The following is a 21,172-nucleotide window of genomic DNA, read 5'->3' as shown; positions in this document are numbered from 1 at the left end:
AAAGAGTTCCTACTGCAGCAAGAACAGCACCTTCTAACCCAATAAAAGCAATCACCAAGTCTAGTCACAGAGCACACTAGAAATCAGATCAGTCTATGCCAATTACAAGGTTTAAGTTTTAAGCAACTGCTCTTAATGCAGCTGAGCCACCATGGCTGAAGGGAAGACACTGCTCCACTGCATGTCTTCAACAGGGCTGTCCCCACTGTGTTCAAAATGTGACCTCACATTTGGCTGCCACATCTTTGCAACCTCACTGCATAAAGGGTGAAAATTAACCCAGCTTGTAAAAGCAACAGTCTAGAGGAAAAATGTCTCATTTTACCTGAATGTGCTGAATCTGGCAAGAGCTGACAGCCAGGGAACACACAGAACCCTTTAAAAACACACAGCATCATTTATTACACTCGGACAGTACTTTGTGTTGCACAATCCAAGCTTTTGTTTCAAGCAAGAAAATGTTTTCTAAATATTTTGTCACCATGACAGTCCAGCCTTGGACTCTAATTCTGCCCTTGGTTGCTCCAGAAAACCCCTGTGAAGTCAACTGTGCTGCACAGCTTGTCACTGCATCCCAGGCTGCTGGGAAGGCTCACCTGGCAGTGCAGCCACCAGCGTCCTCTTAGGCCTGTGTGCTCTGCACAGCTCTTTCAGCCTGAGTTACTGCCTGCCACAAACTAAGATCTGTGTGAAGAAACAACATCGTACGTAAGAGGAAGAAAGGCTTGCAACTGTGAAGTACCAAACACCTTCCCTAGCTTTAACCAAGACAAAACCTACTCCCAAGACAGCAGAATGAAAAATTTTAAACACAGAGAGAAAATGAGACATAGAAAAACATCCCAACTTCAAGGGCCTTGTTCCAAGTAAAAACATATCTTTCAGGGATGTTAATTTGGAAACTAAATCTGAGCAGATACAGCCCAAGTCCACAGCACAGGCCCAAGAAGAGCAGTAGAGCGTTTCTGTATGACTCAGGAAGCCCAACAAACACTTCTGCAGAACAAGATCAACAGGGCGTTTATATACAGCAGCAGCGTCATGTGGACAGGCGGTTTAGTTTGTGAAATGAATGTCTGCATTGTCATTTAAAAAAAAAAAATCAAACCAAAAAACACCCCCCATTCCCCACTTACAAGCTCTGAACATAAAAACATAGCAGGAGAAGGAAGTACTTCAGCAGCCAAAATTTACAAATTCTTACCATAACTTTGGCACAGTAAACTTCTCCAGTGTCACAAAGGCCTATTCTTCAGGGGGCTTCGTTGCCTTTTTTTTCAGAAGGACTAATCCACATGTGAAGGCTATTAAAGAACACACAAAATGCCAAAAGAGGCATAAACACGCACATTTTGTGTCTGTTTTCCAAGTTATATCTGTTTTTCCTTACAGAGATACCTAAGAACAGCCTGGAGGCAGGTACTCCTGCTTTCTCGCCTTTTTTTTTATGAAGCTCAGTGAGCTTTTTCTTATCCCAAAATGACAATGCTGCTTTATTTTAATTCATTCAAATCAGTGAGAGAGATTCACCGTCTTGAGCTGCACTCAAGCAGACAGGCTTCAGGAATTTAATAAAGAATGAAGATTTTAGTACAGAGGGGTTTTGCTTGTTAGTTTGACTAGAAAAGAAATTCCTCACAGTAACCTTTTAATTGTTTGAGAGGCACCTTACTAGAACCTCAAAGAAAATGCTTAATACTCTAAGTTACACTTGGCATTTCTGCATAGCAAAACAAATTCAAGCTCTGAAAGTCAGCATTTTTTGTCCTCTTATTATCTGAAGCTACATAAAAGCCCTAACATAGATCTGAAAGCAATATAACGAAAATTCTGCCTGAACTAAGTACATACCAGCTAAATTTATCCTCGAGTTTCCAAAACACCACTTGGAGATTGGGCATTTAGAGTTCTATTCACTGGCTAGAAAAAAGCCAAATGGTACATTTTAAAAAAGTGACTTTGAAATATTGTTATGAGAACAGGGACAAGCTATGTAAACCCTAAAATTCTGTGGGTCTTTGTATTCACAATTATTGTCACAAACTAAAAGGCTCATATTCCCTACTAAGCAAACATTTACAATTAAATCCATTCTGCACAAAGCATTTGCATTTTGAGATAGAACAGTCAGTTGTTCAGCTGCTGTGATTTAGATGGATTGGTTCATTATTGCTGCAGTTCGTTTTCAGCTACACTGTATAACAAAGGGGTGCCAATGTAGTTGTGAATGGCTTTAAAGCTAAGTATGCTGCTATTCTTCCATCATGATGTAATTTAAACAATCTTCCCATCTCTCAGATCAAGATATCTTGACTTTACAGGCTAAACTTCAGCAGAAACAACAGAAACAAGCTGTCACAAAAGTGTTCAATAGGCATTATAGAGATACTGCAAGTCAGCTGGAGGTTGTTGCCAGCAAGTTTGCAGCGGTTTTCCACAAACGAAAATGCAGTTTTTTCCCTAGTTCTTATATGGAATAAATGCTTTTCTTATCACGCAAGTGATAAGAAGTGATAAGGCAACTTTGACTTCTACATGAGGAGATACACCAGTTATATATACCTTTCAAATGTTCTTGCCATAGTAAAAACATACCTACACCAGGAAAGAAGACCAGATTTACAACTATCCCTGATGCAAAGAAAATTTCAAATTGAAAATGTCAGATAGTATCCTACTCTTTCACTGTCTGAAAAATAACACCCAAGTCACCGATTTTATTCTTTAAGAAGGATTAAAGAGAGAGTGACTTCTTACACAGGCAGACAGTGACAGAGAATGGTTTCAGACTAAGAGAAAAGATTTAGACTAGATTAGGTTAGAAATTCCTCACGCTGAGGGTGGTGAGGTGCTAGGACAAGCTGCCCAGAGAAGCTGTGAATATTCCATCCCTAGAAGTGTTTAAGACTAGTTTGGATGTGGCTTTGAGCAACGTGGTCTAGTGGAAGGTGTCCACGACAGGAGGCTTGAACTAGATGATCTGTAGGGTCCATTCCAACTCAATCCATTCTATGATTAAAGCAGGTAAGCTGTTTTTTTAGTAAAAGCCATGTAAAAAAGGCAGGGTATCTTAAAAAAAAAAAAAATGGAAAAACCCCATGATGATCTAAACTGTGGTACTGTCAATACACTGCCCCAGAATCATGAAGAGCACTTCCCATAGAATGACCTGATCAGTGAATTTACAGTGGCATAGGACTTCATATCCTTTGTCCAGAAATCAGTCCACCTAGAAAACTACTTCCAAATCCTGTCACCACAGACAATCACAACTGGATTCCAGACTGCATAAACTTCCAGTAGAATAATAAACATTTAATACAGCTAAATCTGTGCAACTACACATTTGAGTCTTGAATTATTCCTTGGTGATCCCAAATTTATATTCTACTTAATGAGCATAGGAAGGCAAGGAGACTGCATGATCAGAAGTTAAAAATAATAAAACAAGACAAAGAAACAATCTGCATTACAAAGAAAACACTTTCAATTAGTTAAATGATAGTTTATAGATGGTTTATTGACCACAGAGAGGTGCAGGGATACCTGTGATGTGTAAAAAAACACCAGTCCAGACAATTTATGCCTGGAAGCCCCTGAAGAGCAACCAGCAAATAAAAGGCTGTATTCCCACTCTGCAGAGGCCTGGCAATGGATTTTGAGCTGCTTAACAGGTTGTTCAAGGGTGTAACTATTTACTAATACTCCAACTGAGAAGCCCCAACACAAGCATAAAACCAAAAACATACAGAACTGTGTGTAGCTTTGCAATATTGGGCATAAGCCCTACTAAGTGTAAATATTTTCCACACCAGTCTAACTACATCTGTCTGCACAAAGCAGTCATTTGTAACATGGCACATACTAAGGCTTGTATGGGACGACATGGAAAAAACTTTAACTAAAGATTTTTTTCTCTTAAATCTGAAGATTTGTTTTAGGGAAGTCTGATAAATTAAAAAGCAGTTCAAATACAGTTTCATTTCTTTGTTTCTATTAACAATTAGACCTGTCAAGATAATCAGAAATTAATTTTTTCATATTGCCTGCTTTCTGAAGTGTAATCAGGATGTGTTCTGTGATCCCCAGATGCTCTGACTCAATTGCAGAAATAGCAGGGTACTAATACTGGTAAGGTTAGGAGGCTAAAAAAACTAAAACACACACTACAAATTATTTCAAATCTTCTATCTTTTTGAGCTTTTTTGTGACAAGCAATTAAACAGCTCTTTTTGTTCTGCTTAGTCTAAACCATGAAACAGGCACCTGGGTTATCTTTTCCAATTCTTCTCAACATCACGAGGACTAGCAAGCTTGTCTGCTTCAGGAAGAAAAACAAGCAAAACTTTCAAAATCTTGTGACTTCTACAGGTGGGAAGTGATTTATAAAACCAACATAAACATACAGGCTGCATTTAAAATTTGAGAATTAGCAGCAATTGCTGTAAGCAGCCTGACCTCCACCAGCACCTGAAGTTCACTTCAAGGCACACCAGCATTGACCTCTTGAGTCTCCATCAGCAAATAATGCTTGTCTTGAGGACCTCTCCTATGGAGACAGGCTGAGAGAGTTTGGGGCTGTTGAGCCTGAAAAGAGGAGGCTCTGGAGAGACCTTACTGCTCACGTTTTATACATAATGAGGGCTTTTATGAAAGACTGACAAAGGCTTTTGATTGGGGCCTATTGTGACAGGTTATGGTTTTAAAATACAGAAGAGCAGATTTAGACTACATAATATTTAAGGAAGAAATTCTTCACTCTGAAGATGGTGAGGCACTGGCACAAGCAGTCCAGTGAAGTTGAGGATGTCCCATCCCTAGAACTGTCCAAGGCCAGGTTGGATAGGGCTTTGAGCAACATGGTCTAGACTTAGTGCAAGGTGTGCCTGGCTATGACAAAGGGGTTGGACTAGATGATCTTTGAAGGTCTCTTCCAACCCCAACCACTCTATGGCTGGGGCTCCCTCCCAAAACAGGTATCTCCTGCGAAGGCTGTGGTTCACCATCAACACAAAGCCCACTTCTCTGGCATGCTCATCCTGTGGTTCTCATTAGGAGTCCATTGGTAAAGTGCAGGCAGAGGAGACTGATTTGACAGCCCCAAGAATGACTCAGATGCTGCACTCAGTCTCAATATAAGCAAGAAATACCACTGCATGCACAGAACCACTGACTCCAAAGTGTATTTCTACATGCAGTACACCAAAGGCCTGGGTTTTGGACAGCACTTCAAAACACGCTCTCCCAGCTTACCCAAGAGACTTGGGGAAACAGTAACTGACTTGCCCACAGTCTGTGATGATTGTTTACCTCGGATGTCCTCAAATATGACCATGCACTTTTGAATAAACTGACAAATTTCACAATGTTATTTGACCAGCTATCTTTTTCACATTTTTGGCTCGACTGGAAGAGGTGGGAGAATAACTGCAGAGGTCTGTAGCATGCTTACCAACTGCACTCAAAGTCAGTCTTCATTATTTCCCCCTTTCAGTTGCAGTAAATATTTCTCACAAAAACACACTACTTCACACCTAATATGGTGCTTTTCTTTCTCCATTATTTTTCTTCCTCTTTCCTCACATAGTTTCCTGGTTTTTGTTCCCTCTTTAAGAAGCACATTGTACCTACAACATAATACATATGAAAATAATAATCTCTCCTCTGTCTTCCCCCATGAGAGATGACTTTTAAATAAGACTTAACTAACTTTTTTCTCAGTAAATTGACTCCTCCAATATGTAAAAGGGGAAAATCCCTACACGGCTGACAGATATTTGGTTTTTACAATGCTCTCTCTTTTAAAATACATTAAAATTAGATGCTGAGATATTAAGCAAATCCTTTTTTTTTCCCCAACAGGTATCAAGGTCTGTTTCCCAAATGAATCTGGCACCAACCACCATCCCAATTTTTAACAGAATTATTAGTAACACAGAAAGTGTATGAAAGGAGAGACACCACATGTCACCATGTACTGCTCTAAGAGCATCAAAGTCCTCACCAGCTTTTCCAGATGGCAAAGTGCAGGCTATGAAGGATAACCAGGAGCAAGTTTGGGCAGGGGCAGCCACAGGCACAGACAGGGAGTGCAACTGATGGTGCTTACACAGTGGCAGCAGCACCAGCTGGAAGGGAAGGAACCTTCTGGCATCCACACAGGGGCTGCAGGGGAAGACATTTCCAGGCGAGGACAAGGCGCCAAATTTTAATTGCACACCACAGCACCTTGCCTAAAACCTCCCCTGCAAGAACAACAAGCAAGCTTTATTCTCTCGCTCTCTCTTTACCCCAGAATAGCATACTCACTCAGTACTTCTTTCTTCCTACATCCAAACCTGATGACTTCTCAACATGCCTACTGAGAGAAAAAAGAACAGAAAACATGGACAGCTTTTTCTCTTTTTTTTCAGAGGCCTGCCTTTCCCTTTTTGAAAAGGAAGGAACCATGAAAAAGAAAATCAAAGCCAATACAGGCACTTTCTGCATGATCCACTGTATCAAGCGTTCCCAGGCTCGCTTTTACAGGGCTTGCAACGTCCTAGATCCCTCATTCTCAAATCCCTTTTAATAATAAGTTACATTAATTTATGACGTTACTCCACTTTTGGAGATAAAATTGAGACCTAGTTTGTTAAGCTTCTGATGTGCAATGAAACAGAATATGAAAGTAAACTTCCAGGACAGATATAAATAACGTGGGCATCAACATCCCAGCTCTTCTTCTTTGCCATTCAAAGCGAGAGTGTTCAGTGTCACTTGCACGTGAGTTCCAGTCAGTTTACAATCAATGAGAAACACATCTAACCCAGCATCACTTCCCTAAAGAACTGAAAGTATTATGTGAAAGTATTGGAATAAAGAGTTTTTGGAAGTAATTTTTACTGAAGAAAGAAACATTTGGATGTCACCCTTCAAAAATGTGAAGCTGTAGATTAAAGAATGGGTTTCATGCAAAAATGTTCTGGAAAAAAAATTTTCTGAAAGAATGCTGGAAAGTAACAAAAACACTCAAAGAGAAGTAGTCTGCTCTGTGAAAAGAAGATGAGCCATTTCTAGGCTACACCAGCTCTTCCAAACATGAAGTACAGTACAGTTACACTGCACCAGCTGATTCTCAGTTTCTGACTTCCCCTGTCATCCAGAGCAAGTTTTTTACAATGCATTGGATCCAGCTTGTTTCCTATGATCTCGCCACAAATAATTCCATCAGATGAGAGAACCCTCCAAAAGTCTAGATGACTAGCCATTATCAGCTCATATTTCTCCAGATGTTTTGTGATCTCATCCTTTCTTAATGTTTCTAGCATCTTGCCTACCACCAAGGTCAGATTTATTGGTTGACAATTTCCTGGTTCCTCCCCAGTCCCCTTTTCCCAGAAGAGGACAAGCAAAATGAAAGCAACCAAGAGCTGGAATTGCAAAACTATTGCCCCTTGTGTTGAAAAAGAGACACACAAGGAAAACCACAAACTGACACAGCTTATCTTTTGTTTCCAACAAGAAGAGCAACAGATTTCCCTATAAACCCAACCCTTCAGCTCTAGAAACAGCATCAGCTTCTCTCCCTCTGTCACAACTTCCCCACTCCATTCTTCATTCAGCCCCACTCTGTTTTTTGTTCAGCCCCTATCTTGTTTCTTACCTTTCCATTCCCCCCAGCTTTTCCTCTGAAGCAGCTGTGCCCTCTATAGCTGGCATCTTCAGAGTTCAGATGGCTCTTAGGATCCTTTGCATCAAGTGCCACAGCCATTCTTTGAAATACCATGAAAGCCAGACGATCCTTCAACTAATCTGAACCTCAAAGGTTCTGACTACACAGGTCACCAAGACAGTGCATCACTACATCCCAGGGACAGACACAAGCCAAGGTAAGAACAAAAAAACACCCCAAAATAAAACACACACACATACATACACACAGAAAAAGAGGTAGGGAACATGGTGAGAACAGAAAAGAGAGAAGAAAGAAGAGGTGAAGAAAAACAGCAACACCAGAGACTCCCTGGCTTAAAAATCTATCTGGTCATATCTTGTAAAATCCTCTTTTGATTCACACTAACAGAATACTGGAAGTATGAACCTGTGCTCAAAATAACAAAGCTAAAGTTCACCATCTGTGCTACTCTGCCAGACAAAGTTAAAAGAGCAACAATCAGCATTTTAGTCCTGGTTTGTATTTTACACATGGATCTTGCACCCATTTTATGCAATGAAGCTATAGCAAGAGAAATCACAACAGGCCACTTGTAATTTATTAGGTTGTCTGCATCACTCCATTCATTACAGAAATAATTCTTCAACCAAGAAAAAAAAGGTACTATATCCAGAAGTGGAGTAGGTATCTTATGTATTATTTCTCATTTAAGGGCCTCTATTAGTTTTCATTAGCTTGTAAACCAGAGACTCCATCAGTCAAATAGTTTTACCTGCCTTAAGTCCATAAAAATTGGCATTTGGAGGACATGTTATGGTTTTCATGGTTAAAATTACTATGTGGTGTCAATATACTATTTAAAAACAAAATAGCTCTGCATTTCATGCTAAATATTAATGGATGAATGCACAGGTCACTCTAGCTCCTTTATAATTGCTTCAGATTTCTCAGACTGAGAAATGGAGATTTTTGTATTTCCTTTTTCAAATGTCAGTATATTTTTCCCTCCCCCTCTTTCACTGCCTCCAAAAGACTCCTTTTTTTCATACAAAAGTTTATGCCCTCATAAGAAAACCGGACATACTAGGGAGGACAGAGATGACAGAGTATCAAAATGCACAATCCCCTCTTTGTTAGCCATGCAGAAAGACTTAAAAAAAAAAAACAAAACCAAAAAAACCAGGATGAAGACTGAAAACAATAGAAGGACCTTTATAAACAGGGAGAAGAAAGATCCAAGAAATCTAATGAGATCTTTAAAATGGAACAGTAAAGCAAGTAAAATACACTTGGGCACACCTCTGCTCTCCAAAAAGTTACCCACACACAACCAAAATTAAGCATCCTCATGACATACATTCAGAAAACCTATAATCTCGCAGCTCAACAAGCAGCAATTTGGGCAGATAATTGTCTCCTTCTCCCCTCATATTCAATCACAGTTATAGCACCTCTGCATCGAGCCATTTCCCCCATCCTTTCCCACTAAACAGAACCTTCAGCACCACACAAGCAGGGACTGCACACCCTGAATGTACACACGCCGTGCACCAAGCCTGAGCTCCTTCACACCTCCTCCTTGCGTGTTGGAATGGTCCAGCCATGCAGTTACACAAAGAGTGGTCACAAGAGCCTGTCCTTGCTGGGATTTGAATAACAGCACCAAGCACTGCCAATGGGGAAAGGGACGGGGAGGGGAAAGTTCATTCATGAATTCTTCTATTTCTGCCTGGTTGAGGTTAGAATGTCATGGACATGACTGGCCCCTGCACAAACAAACATCTGCACTACTGGAAGTAGAGCTTCCTTTAGTGACTGACTTAGAGAACTGCCAAGAGCTCTCGGTCAGGCAGCAATGTTTAATTTCATTTCTCCATTTGTATTTTTAATCTTGGAAACAAAAAACATAAACGTAAAGCATGCTGACAGAAGAAAACAACTCCACGCTTCTAGAAAGCCCTGCTACTTCCCTGCCAGGCCGAAACACCTGCTCCTGCTAATGATGGCTTTATGCTTACTTACACCTGCCATCCAGAAGGGCTCCAGAGCACTCTGCAACCTGATTTATACATATACAAATCATTAAACCCACCAAAATTAAGCCACTGCTGGGGTGAGATGTAGCAACTGTTTAACTGCACGCAGCCGTGCTGTTCAACTGCTCAGGACAGGAACTATAAGAGACAGCAAATCCAACCAAAGCTATGGGGAACGTTAGGTTGAGAGAACATCATTGCTCAATCTGGATTTTGGCCAGTCACTACCTAAAATATTTGCATGTGGAAAGCCCTAGGATCTTTAAAGAACACATGCAGTGCAACCTTTGGTTTTACAAATGATCGAAAAGACAAACTATGTATGTTTCTTACATCTCAAATCCCCCCTTTAGCAGTCCCTCCCTGCACTAATTATTGTTTATGCCTTGACTTCAGAAGCTCACCGTATCAGACATCAGTTTTGGAAACATCCTGTGGTTGAAGCACTTGATCTAGCAGAGCCAGCAAACTGATACTGTCTGACAATAAATGCAGATTGTTAAAAAAAGATACTTAACAAAACACACGCACACACAGAGTGGATTAGCTACTCTCCAGCAAAGACAGAGCCGAACAAACTGAAGAGCTACAAAACCCAAGAGATTCCCAGGGCTGACACCAGCAGGCTGAAAGGAAGATAGAACATTGCTTCCTAAAAACCTCCTCACGAGGACAACACCAAATTAACAGTTGTAAAGCCAATGGGGTGAAATGAAATAGTTGTCACCACACACACCAAGAGGGCAAAAAGGCATTGGGAAACAGGTTAAAAGGATTAGGAAACCCGGCATCCAAAAAATGCCAATGTACGTTTAACAGTTTAGGGAGTTTGGGCACAAATTCGCAGCATCAAATGTGCGGAACATGCAGAGTAACATTTTGAAAATGGGAATGTGTTCAGCATATAATCTCACCATAATATTATCAGCAAACCATCAGAGATAATAATCTGTTTCTCCAAGGCAATTTTTAAACAACTAAAAAAAAAATCAGATCAGGAGATCTGGGCATCTTTTACTAAGGCATCCTCCAGAGGTCTCTTTACTTGAAAGCAGTTTATCATAATCCCAGAAACAACAAAAATTCAGATCCCAAAACTAAACACAGGCAAACCTGAAATACAACGTGACTGTTTAAAAGTTTCAGACACATGTGCCTCTGAATCATCCTAACAATGCCTTTTCCATACAGTTTAAAATAAATGTTTCCCCCTCAGATTTTTGTGCAGTGCTCCTCAAACTAACAGAATCCTTTTAAAATTACAGGTAAGTGCAGGAAGAATTGCAACAACAAATGGTTAAAAACCCTCAGCCTGAAAATATTGTTTAAAACCAAAAAATTATCTCTTATTTGAAGAGCTTCTAGATTCATAAATGGGAATGGGAAGTACAATCCTGTATTTCTTTCTTCTATTTAATACAAACACAGAATAGTTCTCAAATACTTTGTCAGAACAAAGCAGCCTGGGTACAGCAGAATTACTGAATGAACTAGTTAAGCTAATGAGTGTAAAGGTGTTTCCAGCTGAAATAAACCGGAACAAAAAAACCCACACGCTCTCCTAAAAAAACTTGAACAAAACATCTCTACACCAAGCATCAATCTACTAAACTACACTGCACATCCAACTGTTAGAAATATACACTTCCACCCTTTTAAAATACACATTATCAACATGTTTTCTAAATTCCTAGAAATTTCTTACTGTTGCTGAAGAACCATCAGCCTTTACCAAGGTTACAATAATGCATTTCAAATTTCTTCCATAAATAATTATGCTACACCCTTTGCACCTTCAGGCAAGTTGTTGCAAACCCTCTAGAAAAATCCTGAGTCTGCAGAACTATGTAAGCTTCCCTGCTGCTGGAGCACAGATTCTGGTTTTAGTCCAAAAAAATGACACTTTTCATGGAAAGTACCGAACACTGCTCTCTCCTTTCCAAGAAACAATAGTAGAATACAAAGAAACAGGTAAATCAAGTACCCTATAGGATCAATGCTGGGGTACTTGAAAATAAACATCTCCCCAAAAAAGAACAAACCCACAGTTTTGGGAAGAAAACGTGTAAAAAGGCAAAAAGCCTAATGATACATGTGACTGCCTTTTCAGTTTTGCCACTCTGTCAAGAATAGACTTTTTATAAAAATCAAATGTCATTGGTGGTACAATCAAAATGCACAGAGTTCACAAACTCGAGGCTGTTCTTCCCGTCCAGGACACTGGTGCCCAGAGACACAAACAGAATAGCACATTTTCCAGCAAGTCTCTGCAAGAGCACAGCATTGCTCACAAAATACAAGCATATTTTTCACTGTTCAAAAATAGTCATCTTAATTCTCCCTTCTAGCACGAAAAGGAAAGGTACAGATCTATATACAACCCAAAATTATTTACTACAGTTTAACCTCTAACACTCTAAGTAGCATCTCCTTCACTTGCTACCTTTATCATCATTTTCAATGCAGTTGACACCAATTTTTGGTGAACACATGGCACACACACACACGAAAACTCATTACACATAGACGTTATAAAGCTTGCAAAAAAGTCAGGCATCTTCCCTATGTGCTGTTTCCACTAGGACAAACAGAAAAATAATGGATTATTTGAAGACATGCTGCTAAACACCAGATTAGAGAGAGATGGAGTCTATTTACTGTCCAGAAGGGAGGAGTCACTTACCTCGTTTGTGAAGCCAGCCTTCCTTCACTATCGCTACTTCATTCATAATGGCAGGAATGTCTCTTGAAAAACCAGTTTATGGCAAAAGATCACTCTGCTAAAATTCTTGAACTCCAGCAAAAGGCTCCACAAGAGGGATGAGGGGTTTTTCTCCGATTTCCTCCTTCCCAGCTATTTCTACAAGGATCAAAAGAAGAGTATATCATCATCTCAAAGCATGTCACAGATACACAGCAACAGATACAACAGGGAAGAGTTTTCATTGCTGCACTGTTGGTTTGGGATTTTTCTGTTCTGTTATTATTACAAATCTTAAACAAGGGCTTAACTCTCCACAAGAATTTATCTTGGCAGGTGGAGGTGCCAAAATACAGGCCTGCTAAAGTCCTGCTTCTTCACTGAGTAGGCTGATCATGGGCAGACTCACACCACTACCAGGTACTGTCAATTACAGGTGAATTCAAGACTTTACCAAGCAGACCTCCATCTCTGCAACACCACCTCCTTCTCTGCAACAATAAAAATTCTGAAATATCACAAAAAACAGTCTTCAATGTTCCCTGGTAAGGAAGATTTCTACAACATGTCCTAGAAGGTTTCTTTACAGTCTGATAAAAGTCTATTAACCAGCACACAGTGTGTCTTAGAGATAAACCTCTGTTAGTAAATATTCCTATCCTGCTTCAGATTTTTCTACCTTCAACATTATCCCCTTAATCCCACTCAGACCTCCTTGACTCCCCAAAAACTGTCTTCTCTACCTCTGATATTTCTAACTTTTACCTGTCCTAGAGGTATACAAACAACCATAGATAAGCTCATGTACCTTACTGTTATCCCAAATCAACCCTTATAGCACCCTGATGAATTTTACTGCTCTTCCTTAAATGCAGTGCAGTTTGCTGGTGCCTTTCTCACAATGAAATACACCGAAGCACAACTTGGGATTTTTACCCCTCTGCTTTATGAGACAAAGTCCCTCTCTAAATAGCTGAAGATTGCCATTTCTTATTGAAAATGTGCCTTGCTCATGGCTGACTATCACAGAAACAATCTGTGCATTTCTCTCCCTCACTGAATGTAATCTCTTCCCAAATGCATTAACTTTTATTATTTTAGTAAATTGATTCTGGGTATTTTTTTCTGCTTGTGGTACAGATATTCCCCGTTTTTCTTTAATTCTTCTGTACTCTCTGAAGTGTCCATGCTGCCATTCAATTTGGTATTACTTGAGTGATCAAAAAACCTAATTGGTGACAAATTCCCAGCAGCAAACAACAAGTTTAATAAAACAAAACCCAGCAGCATTTGTAAAGTGCCACCAAAGACCTGGCTTTTACTGGAGTCTCCCACCTACCACAGAGACATCCCATTCCCACCTGACAAATATATACCATCTCTGCATGCACTTGGCACGCGTGCAACAATTATCTCTGAGCATGCAGGTGATAGCCATCCATCAGAAACTAGATTAAAAAGCAACTAATTCCCCATAACTCACTAAGACACAACACTGGATGGAAGAAAACAGGTGGTCAAAATGAATCCAACCTAGACCTGAAACCCCAGCAGGGGCAGGGGGCTTCATACCACATCAGAGCGATCTGAAACAGGCAGCATTCAAAGCACAAAGCGCGAATTTGAACAAGTTCCATCACTGCCAGCAGAAATGGACGGAGAAAGGAGGTCACTCCCCTGATACTCTGCCCACAAACCTACACTGTTTGTTACTCTTCCTCAGCTTTTCCAGTTAACAGTTTATGTTGAACTTCTGCTCAGAAACAAGGTGAGTTGGGTTTTTTTTTCCAAATTATACATCTGCCAATCTCACTATTTAGAACTATCAACTCCATGAAACAGATGTTTGCCCGAGGGAGGGAAGAAACACAAAAAATTACCCTGGAACAAGTGACATGTAAGAATTCCTAATTTCATAAATAAATTTGAATTTATTGAAATTATAAAAACATGAACCGTATGCTGCAGAATAGAGACCAGTTATCCACATCTGCTAGAGATACCTTGGAACAAACTGTGAGCTCCAGAGTAATTAGGATGGAACCTGACAAACGTAGCAGGCTTTTTCCTTTCAAAATGGCCATGCACAACGCACAACAGCCATGCAAGCCAGACTTGCTTGCTGATGTCAAGAGGAGACTAGACCTCACTTAGAAGCTTTGAGCAATTTGCGAAGTGTTGAACAAAACCCCCAAGATTATCACAGCTTGAGTATGGAAATGCAACACCCAGGTGTGAAAGTTAACACTTCTAACTTTGTGTCATACAGAGTGCAGGGACTGTGCAATCCTACCTCTGCATTCAACCATTTAGAGGCACTGAGCAATCAATATTCTTCCCAACAACCATACATAAAAAAGGAAGCTACAAGACAAATTAGTCTGTAGACAGGGCAATACTGTTATTAAAAACATAAAAAAGCATGAAGGACCAGAATTCTCCAATCTGCAGCTAACTTACTCCAGGTTTTCCTGAGTTAACACTTGCCAGGATTACCACATGGCAGCTTCCTGCTTGTCATCAACTAAACTGTCATTTAATAATCCAAATTTGAATGACAACAGAGCCAAAAAAAGCAGATCAACAAAGAAATGCAAAGTTCAGAGGGACTATTTTTTCTACTCTCTGGTGTCCAAGGAGCTTGGCGTGCCTTTTCCTTACCATTTCTACCCAAGAAACATTTCCCACTTGCTATTGCAGCTGTGCTCTCAGGGATGTGTCTTTACCTGCCCACCTCCTTTCCGGGGAGAGGGGTGGTGAAGGGGGTGGAGGGTTTTGTAAAGAAGCCATGGCACAACAAAGTGGAAAAACATTAAACATTTCCTGACACCAACCTGCAGCACAGGCCCCACCTCAGTCCTTCAGTCAGCCACGTTAGAGTACTTACTACACATGGAGAAATTTAAGCTATTTTTAATTTGCAATGCAAGAGCTGGGGATCCCTTCTCACTGTCTAATGAGATGTCCATAGACATAGCTCCCACAGCAGTAAACGTGCTCTATCTAGTGTATTTTAAAACACACATTCAAGCTGTGCCTAATACATCTATTTTAGTAAGAGACATTATTGAAGACAGTGGCAGCAAGCAAAAGTAATTTCTCGGAATAGTAGAGCAAGTTAACTATAGGTCAATGTACTACTGAAGATGTGTAAACCAGAAAATTTCCTTTTCCATAAAATTCTTAGAGGGGAAAAAAAAAAAAAAAAAAAAAAAAAAGAGGAATGATTACAGTCCTCATTTATGGTCATCTAGGAATGGTTCCCAGTGAAGAGAGGGCATCTGAGGTAAGTATGACCTGGCTGCTCCAGTCTGTGCCTGCACAGGACTGAATACTGTCAAAAGCTAAACAACTTGGCCTTTCTCTTAGTCTTCTCTTTGCTTGTTTTTCAATACACCTTTCTGTAATACTTTTTTTAACACTGAAATAGTCCTCACACGGCTGAAGCGCTGTAAATCATGAATGGCATGACATCAGCACTGTGTCATGGTGACACCGGTTTTGCGTACATATTAATTCCTTAAAGGTTATTAATTTCTTCATAAATAATGAGATAACTCATTTCCCTAGGCACTGCAGCAGCGAAACCTGCTTTAAGTAGTTAGCCAAACCAACTATCCAACAGAAGGTGGAGCAGAACCATCTTTTCCGTATTTGGAGAGTTCACATTAGAGCTCCTTCTCTCATTCTCCTCTATACAGTATCCTCACCTTCTTTTTTCTCTAAGAAAGCAGAAATATTCATCTGTACTTCCTGTCCTCTTTCCAATGCAAAGTTTTATATTTGTTTCTGCTCACACCCTAGAGCAGATCAGGAAGAAAAGGAAGCCGTCCGTAATGCTGAAGCTTAAGCTTATGGGATGCAGGAGCACCTATGGTAATCACCTCATCCTCAGGAGGGAGGGTAAGCAAGTGACTAAAAGGCGACTCTGACCCACTACCCTCAATCCTGGCATGTCAGACTGTGTCCAGGCTGCACTCCTTAGCCCAGATCAGAAAGCAAATCACAAAATAGCGTTCCCCTGGGCTAACACTTTGCCCTGTCACACCACCAGTTACCGATGCCCACTGCCCTGGCGTGGCACATTCCTGATTCTCCCAGGACACCTTGAGCCCAACGTGCATCACATCCTTACATGCAAATGCAAAGCAGCAGGACCAGGCAAAACAGGATCCAGCTGCCCAAGTTTGCCTACTGCAGCCACACGACACTGTCAGGAGAGCAGATGAGCTACACGGGAACTGGACTGGACCAGGGCACTGCGTTCGGGCCCGTTACATGGGATGCCACGAGCAACCTCTGCTCTCTTCCCAGTGCAAGCTCCCAGCTGACAGCCAACTGCACCCAAACTGCACAGACACAACAAAGTTGGGCTCCAGCCAACGATTCAAGCGGAGCGTACAGATAGATGTTCCCACCAGGCTTTGACCAGCCGAGTACATCTCCTGCGTTACGCAAATCCTGCCCTGGGTGTTTCATGGGAGCAGCAGTGATTCCACTGTGCTCAAGGCCCTCTGAGCCTGCAGCAGCTTCGCACCATGACCCAGTTACCAAATCTGGGCAGACAGCTTTCAAGGAAGCTTAGAAGGACCAGGTTGTTCCACCATCTTAGCTTCCCTTACAAAAAAGGCATTGTGGGCCACGACTTAGGTGTGGTCACCAGTATTTGCTATTATGTGCTGTGTGTGGAGTGACACCACATCTAAACCGGAATTTCATGGCAGCAAGTGCAGCTGATCACAAGGTTCACAAAGGATTCTCAGATGCTAAGTTATGGGGAAAATGGGAACTGGAAAACAAAAATCTCTACAGTTACATCTCCTTTTTTTTTTTTTTTTTTTTTTAATCTGTTAGCCTAATGTAGGTTTACAAAACTATAATTTGAAATATTTGTCCTCTCCTGCCTTTGCTGATCAATAGACATGAGGTTAATGCTGTTCAGGTGAGGGGCCACAGTTACGACATCCAACTGTCCACGCTGCAAACACAACAAGAGTTTGATAGGACAAACTAAGCTACCTATTTCAAAACTGAGTGATGGCAGAAAAGCGACTTCTCCATAACCTCCTCTGCAGCCCAGATAAAATCTTTATGTTCCCAAACAAGAACAAGTCCTTTTACAGTTTACGCTCATATAATTTAAGAACTGTGCTGCTGTTGGAACTTCAGTACCAACCTGAGATGTATTTAATCAAATTCCATTTTAAAGTATTTGTAACAGAAGTTTTGTTCTGTCCCCAAAGAAATCAAGACAATTGTGAAACTATTTAATTGCTAATGTAATCACTTATAGGGCATTTTTATAAAACTGTAAGTGAATACTGGAGCTGAAAGTGACTTGTGGACACTGGATCAATTCTTAAATTTGATTTACCACTGCTGCACACCAAAAACAGTTCTATAGACAACCCCAAAACAAAAACCCTACTATTTTTTAAAAAATCAAAGGTAGTTCCACAGTGTTTTTAAATCTGCTAACTCAGACAAATGGTGCGGCTGTCACCATGAAACTAACTACCACATGAAAGTAATTACTAGTCACGCAGTATGTCAAATTTATTTACCTGCAAACAAATATTCTTCAGCATTAAGTGTTAGCAACTCCCTTTTATAACTGTATTTTGAAATGTACATCCCTCCCGTGGTATAAATAAAACAAACAAGCGCAAATCATGGATTTGTTTCTAACATGTTAAGAGGTGGTAGGAAAACAAAGCAAAACACTTAAATATCTCCCACGGGGGGGCCGGGGCTGGGGGGAAACACACCACCGATAAGGTGCAAGCTGTATCTGCATCAGTAGCGTCCTGTCAGTAAAATACATTAAAAGTACCAGAACGTTTATATGCTTGATTATGTGTTTTACAAAGAAACAGACACCAGTCCTACAAGTCTCTAAGAACATTTCGGTAACTGCAGAATTTCACCTGGGGGCGGGGGGAGGGGGGCATCTGCAGACAGCTCCCTACACCTCTGCAAAACACGACTGCAAAAAAAAAAAAAAAAAAAAATCAAGTCCGTAAGCGCTGCACAGCCACCTACACACGCCAAATGCCCACGGAGAGAATCACACCCCCGTCGGCAAACACTCAGTGGTCCGCAAAGCGGAGCTGGGCTGAACAACGCGGCCGCAGAAGACAAGGGGAGAAAATGGGGGCGGGGGAGGTGGGAAAATGGGGGGCCCTCGGCTACTTTGCTCGCCGCTGTTTCAGAAATATCACAAACCACCCCCAGCCGCCCCCACCGCCGTTTCCCCAGGGGATGCTCGCTCAGGGGCCGGGGCAGGCCCGAGAGGAGACCCCCGCCCCGCCGCCCTCTCACCCACCGCATCCCCGGGGAGCCAACAGCTTCCTGTCCGCTCCGGGCCCGCCGGCAGGACGGACCGACCGGCCGGGGCCGCCTGCAGCCCGGGCCTCCTCGCCCCCCACCCGGCCCGGGCCGTGCCCGGGGGCCGCCGGGGAAGCCCACGCCCGGGGAAGCCCACGCCAGGGGAAGGCGAAGGGAGAGCGGCCGCCCCCTTTCCCGTCCCTTGCTTTCCCTCCCGGCCCCGCACAATGCGGCCGCGCCGAGCAGGCCCCGGCCCCGGCGCTTCCTTCCCCCAGCCCTTCCCAACCGGGGAGCGGGTCACTTACATGGCTGGAACCCGGGGAGGAGGCGGCGGCGGCGGCGGCAGGGGAAGGGAGCCGGGGAGGGAGTCAGGGGAAGGGGAGGGAAGGGGCTAGCGAGCCAGCGAGCGAGCGGGGGAAGGGGGCGGCCGGCGAGGCGGGCGGGCTCTGCGGCGGGCGCCGAGCGAAGGCCTCACTGGGCTCCCGGCAGCCGCCGCCTCCTCCTCACCATCCCCGGGCGGCGGGGCGGCTCCTCCTCCCCCTCTCGTAGGCGCTCGGCCCGTGGGGTTCGTACGCCCGCTCCGGCTGCCGGCTCGCCTTCCCCGCCGCTCCGCCCTGCGAGGCCGCCCCTCGCCTCGCTCCGCCGCCGCCTCCCCCCGCACCCCCGGGCCGCGCTCCCGCCGCCCGGGCCGGGCTCGTCCCGCACGCGTCTCCGCGGCGCTCGCTCACACCCTCCGCGGAGCGGCCGCCGGGTCCCGCCGCCGCTTCCCGCCCGTGCCGAGGGGCCGCCCCGCTCCGCTCCGCGCCGCTCCCCGGACGGGGTTGGTGGCCTCGCTGCCCTCCGAGCTCCCACAGCGCGACGGAGCAGCGCCCGCCGGCCCGGCCCCCTCCTCCCACCCGCCGGCCCGGCCCCAGGCCCCGGGGGCGGCGTTTCCTGGCCCTGGGCGGCCCGGCGTTCCCCCTTCCCCTGGCGCCGTCCCGGCCTTGGACCGGAGCGCTGGGGACGCTGTGCCTCTCCTGACTCGGCCTAAGAACCGGCTGCCTGGAGCATGGACAATTTCACAGAATCGCAAAACCAATTAGGTTGGAAAAGACAAGTCATCGAGTCCAGCCTATGACCGAACACCACCATGTCAACTGGACCGTGGCACTAAGTACCACATCCAGTCTTTCCTTAAACACCTCCAGGGACAGTGACCCCGCCACCCCCCATTGAAAAGGACAGCCCATTCCAATGTCATAACACGCTTCCTGTGAAGAATTTCTTGCTAATGTCCAACCTAAACCTTTCCCGGTGCAGCATAAGACCATGTTCTCTGGCCCTGTCACTGGGAAGAGAGGCCAAGCTCCACCTGACTACACCCTCCCATCAGGGAGTTCTAGAGAATTATAAGGTCCTCCTTGAGCTTCATTTTTTTCCAGGCTAAACTCCCTTAGTTCCTTCAGCAGTTCCTTGTAAGATTTGTTCTCCAGTCCCTTCACCAGATTAGTTGCCCTTCCCTAGTCAACCCCAAAAAAGAGGGACCCAACCCTACACAGGTGAGAGGCCTAGGCAGCCCCAGCATTTCTAGGAAGGGACAGGCTCCTTTAAACCACTTGGGGTGCTTCCAGCAAGCTCCCGTAAAAGCATGGGGTGCCAGTCCTGCTTCTCTGCCCTCAGAGCTTTCCCTTACAGTCCTGTAAAATACCAGATGATTAGATGAGGTACCACAGTACCTTGGAGGATGCTCCAATATCCCCTTACACATTGGACAGGCTGTGTTAAGGAATTGCCCATGGGTGGGCCGAGGTAGTTATTCTGGATGTTGCACTTGAGGCCATCCTGCTCTCACAGCAGGAATGGCTCAAAACATCACAGATTGCTTCAACTATTGCTTACAGCATGGCAATATTTTTGGTAAGGTTTTTGAGAGCCATTCTGTTCTGAAAAACAATGTTGTGGAAACACCTTATGACAAATTAACGTTTCTCCGCCCTTCCACTATCAAAATTTGTCTTCTTCGGTCATTAAGGGATCTTGCTTATTCTCAAATTGACAGTGCCATAAACGTTAAATGGGTTGTAAGAACTGATTGGATTTCTTCAGAAACATACGATCACTGATGATCACATTTCTGCAATGGGAAGCTGGCTGGAATTTAGGAAACAGCACATCTTCCCACAGCTTTGCACTGTTGGCAACATAAAAGTGTATAAAACGTATTTGCAGCAGTAAAGCTGGGGAATACAGCTCTGCCTTTACAAACCTATTGGATATAATAAGAGGCTTTTTTACCACATCATTTTGATGATTGTAAACATTTACTGAAATTCACTTTCTTCTGTTTTGATCAGCTAGGTCTGACTGATCATATCTGTCATCAGGGTTCCCAAGCGTCAAATGCATTCCTGGATTTTGGGTATCCCTCTGTGCTAGAAGAGCCAACAATGAGGCAGAGGAGAAAATGCTTCA

At 43.2% G+C, this 21,172-nt stretch overlaps 1 protein-coding gene across 2 annotated transcripts in view; it reads right to left on the bottom strand.

Moving 5' to 3' along the window:
• AKT1 (AKT serine/threonine kinase 1) overlaps positions 1-19,162 on the bottom strand; it is a 77,153-nt gene extending 57,991 nt beyond the window's left edge. The window contains exons 1-2 of one of the 2 annotated variants that reach the window (XM_040067082.2): positions 19,027-19,162; positions 12,377-12,553 (exon numbers count right to left, since the gene is read on the bottom strand). In XM_040067082.2, the coding sequence (XP_039923016.1) occupies positions 12,377-12,422 (46 nt within the window). In that variant the 5' untranslated portion in view covers positions 12,423-12,553; positions 19,027-19,162. Of the gene's footprint in view, positions 1-7,645; positions 7,789-12,376; positions 12,554-19,026 lie in introns of those variants that run through there. The other variant, XM_040067083.2, reaches the window with a different exon arrangement.
• Positions 19,163-21,172: the final 2,010 nt, after the last annotated feature.

The sequence above is a fragment of the Hirundo rustica genome, chromosome 6 (assembly GCF_015227805.2).
Source record: "Hirundo rustica isolate bHirRus1 chromosome 6, bHirRus1.pri.v3, whole genome shotgun sequence".
Classification (NCBI taxonomy): Eukaryota; Metazoa; Chordata; class Aves; order Passeriformes; family Hirundinidae; genus Hirundo; species Hirundo rustica.
The sequence above is the reverse complement of the archived record's forward strand: the minus strand, read 5'-3'. Positions and strand labels throughout refer to the sequence as shown.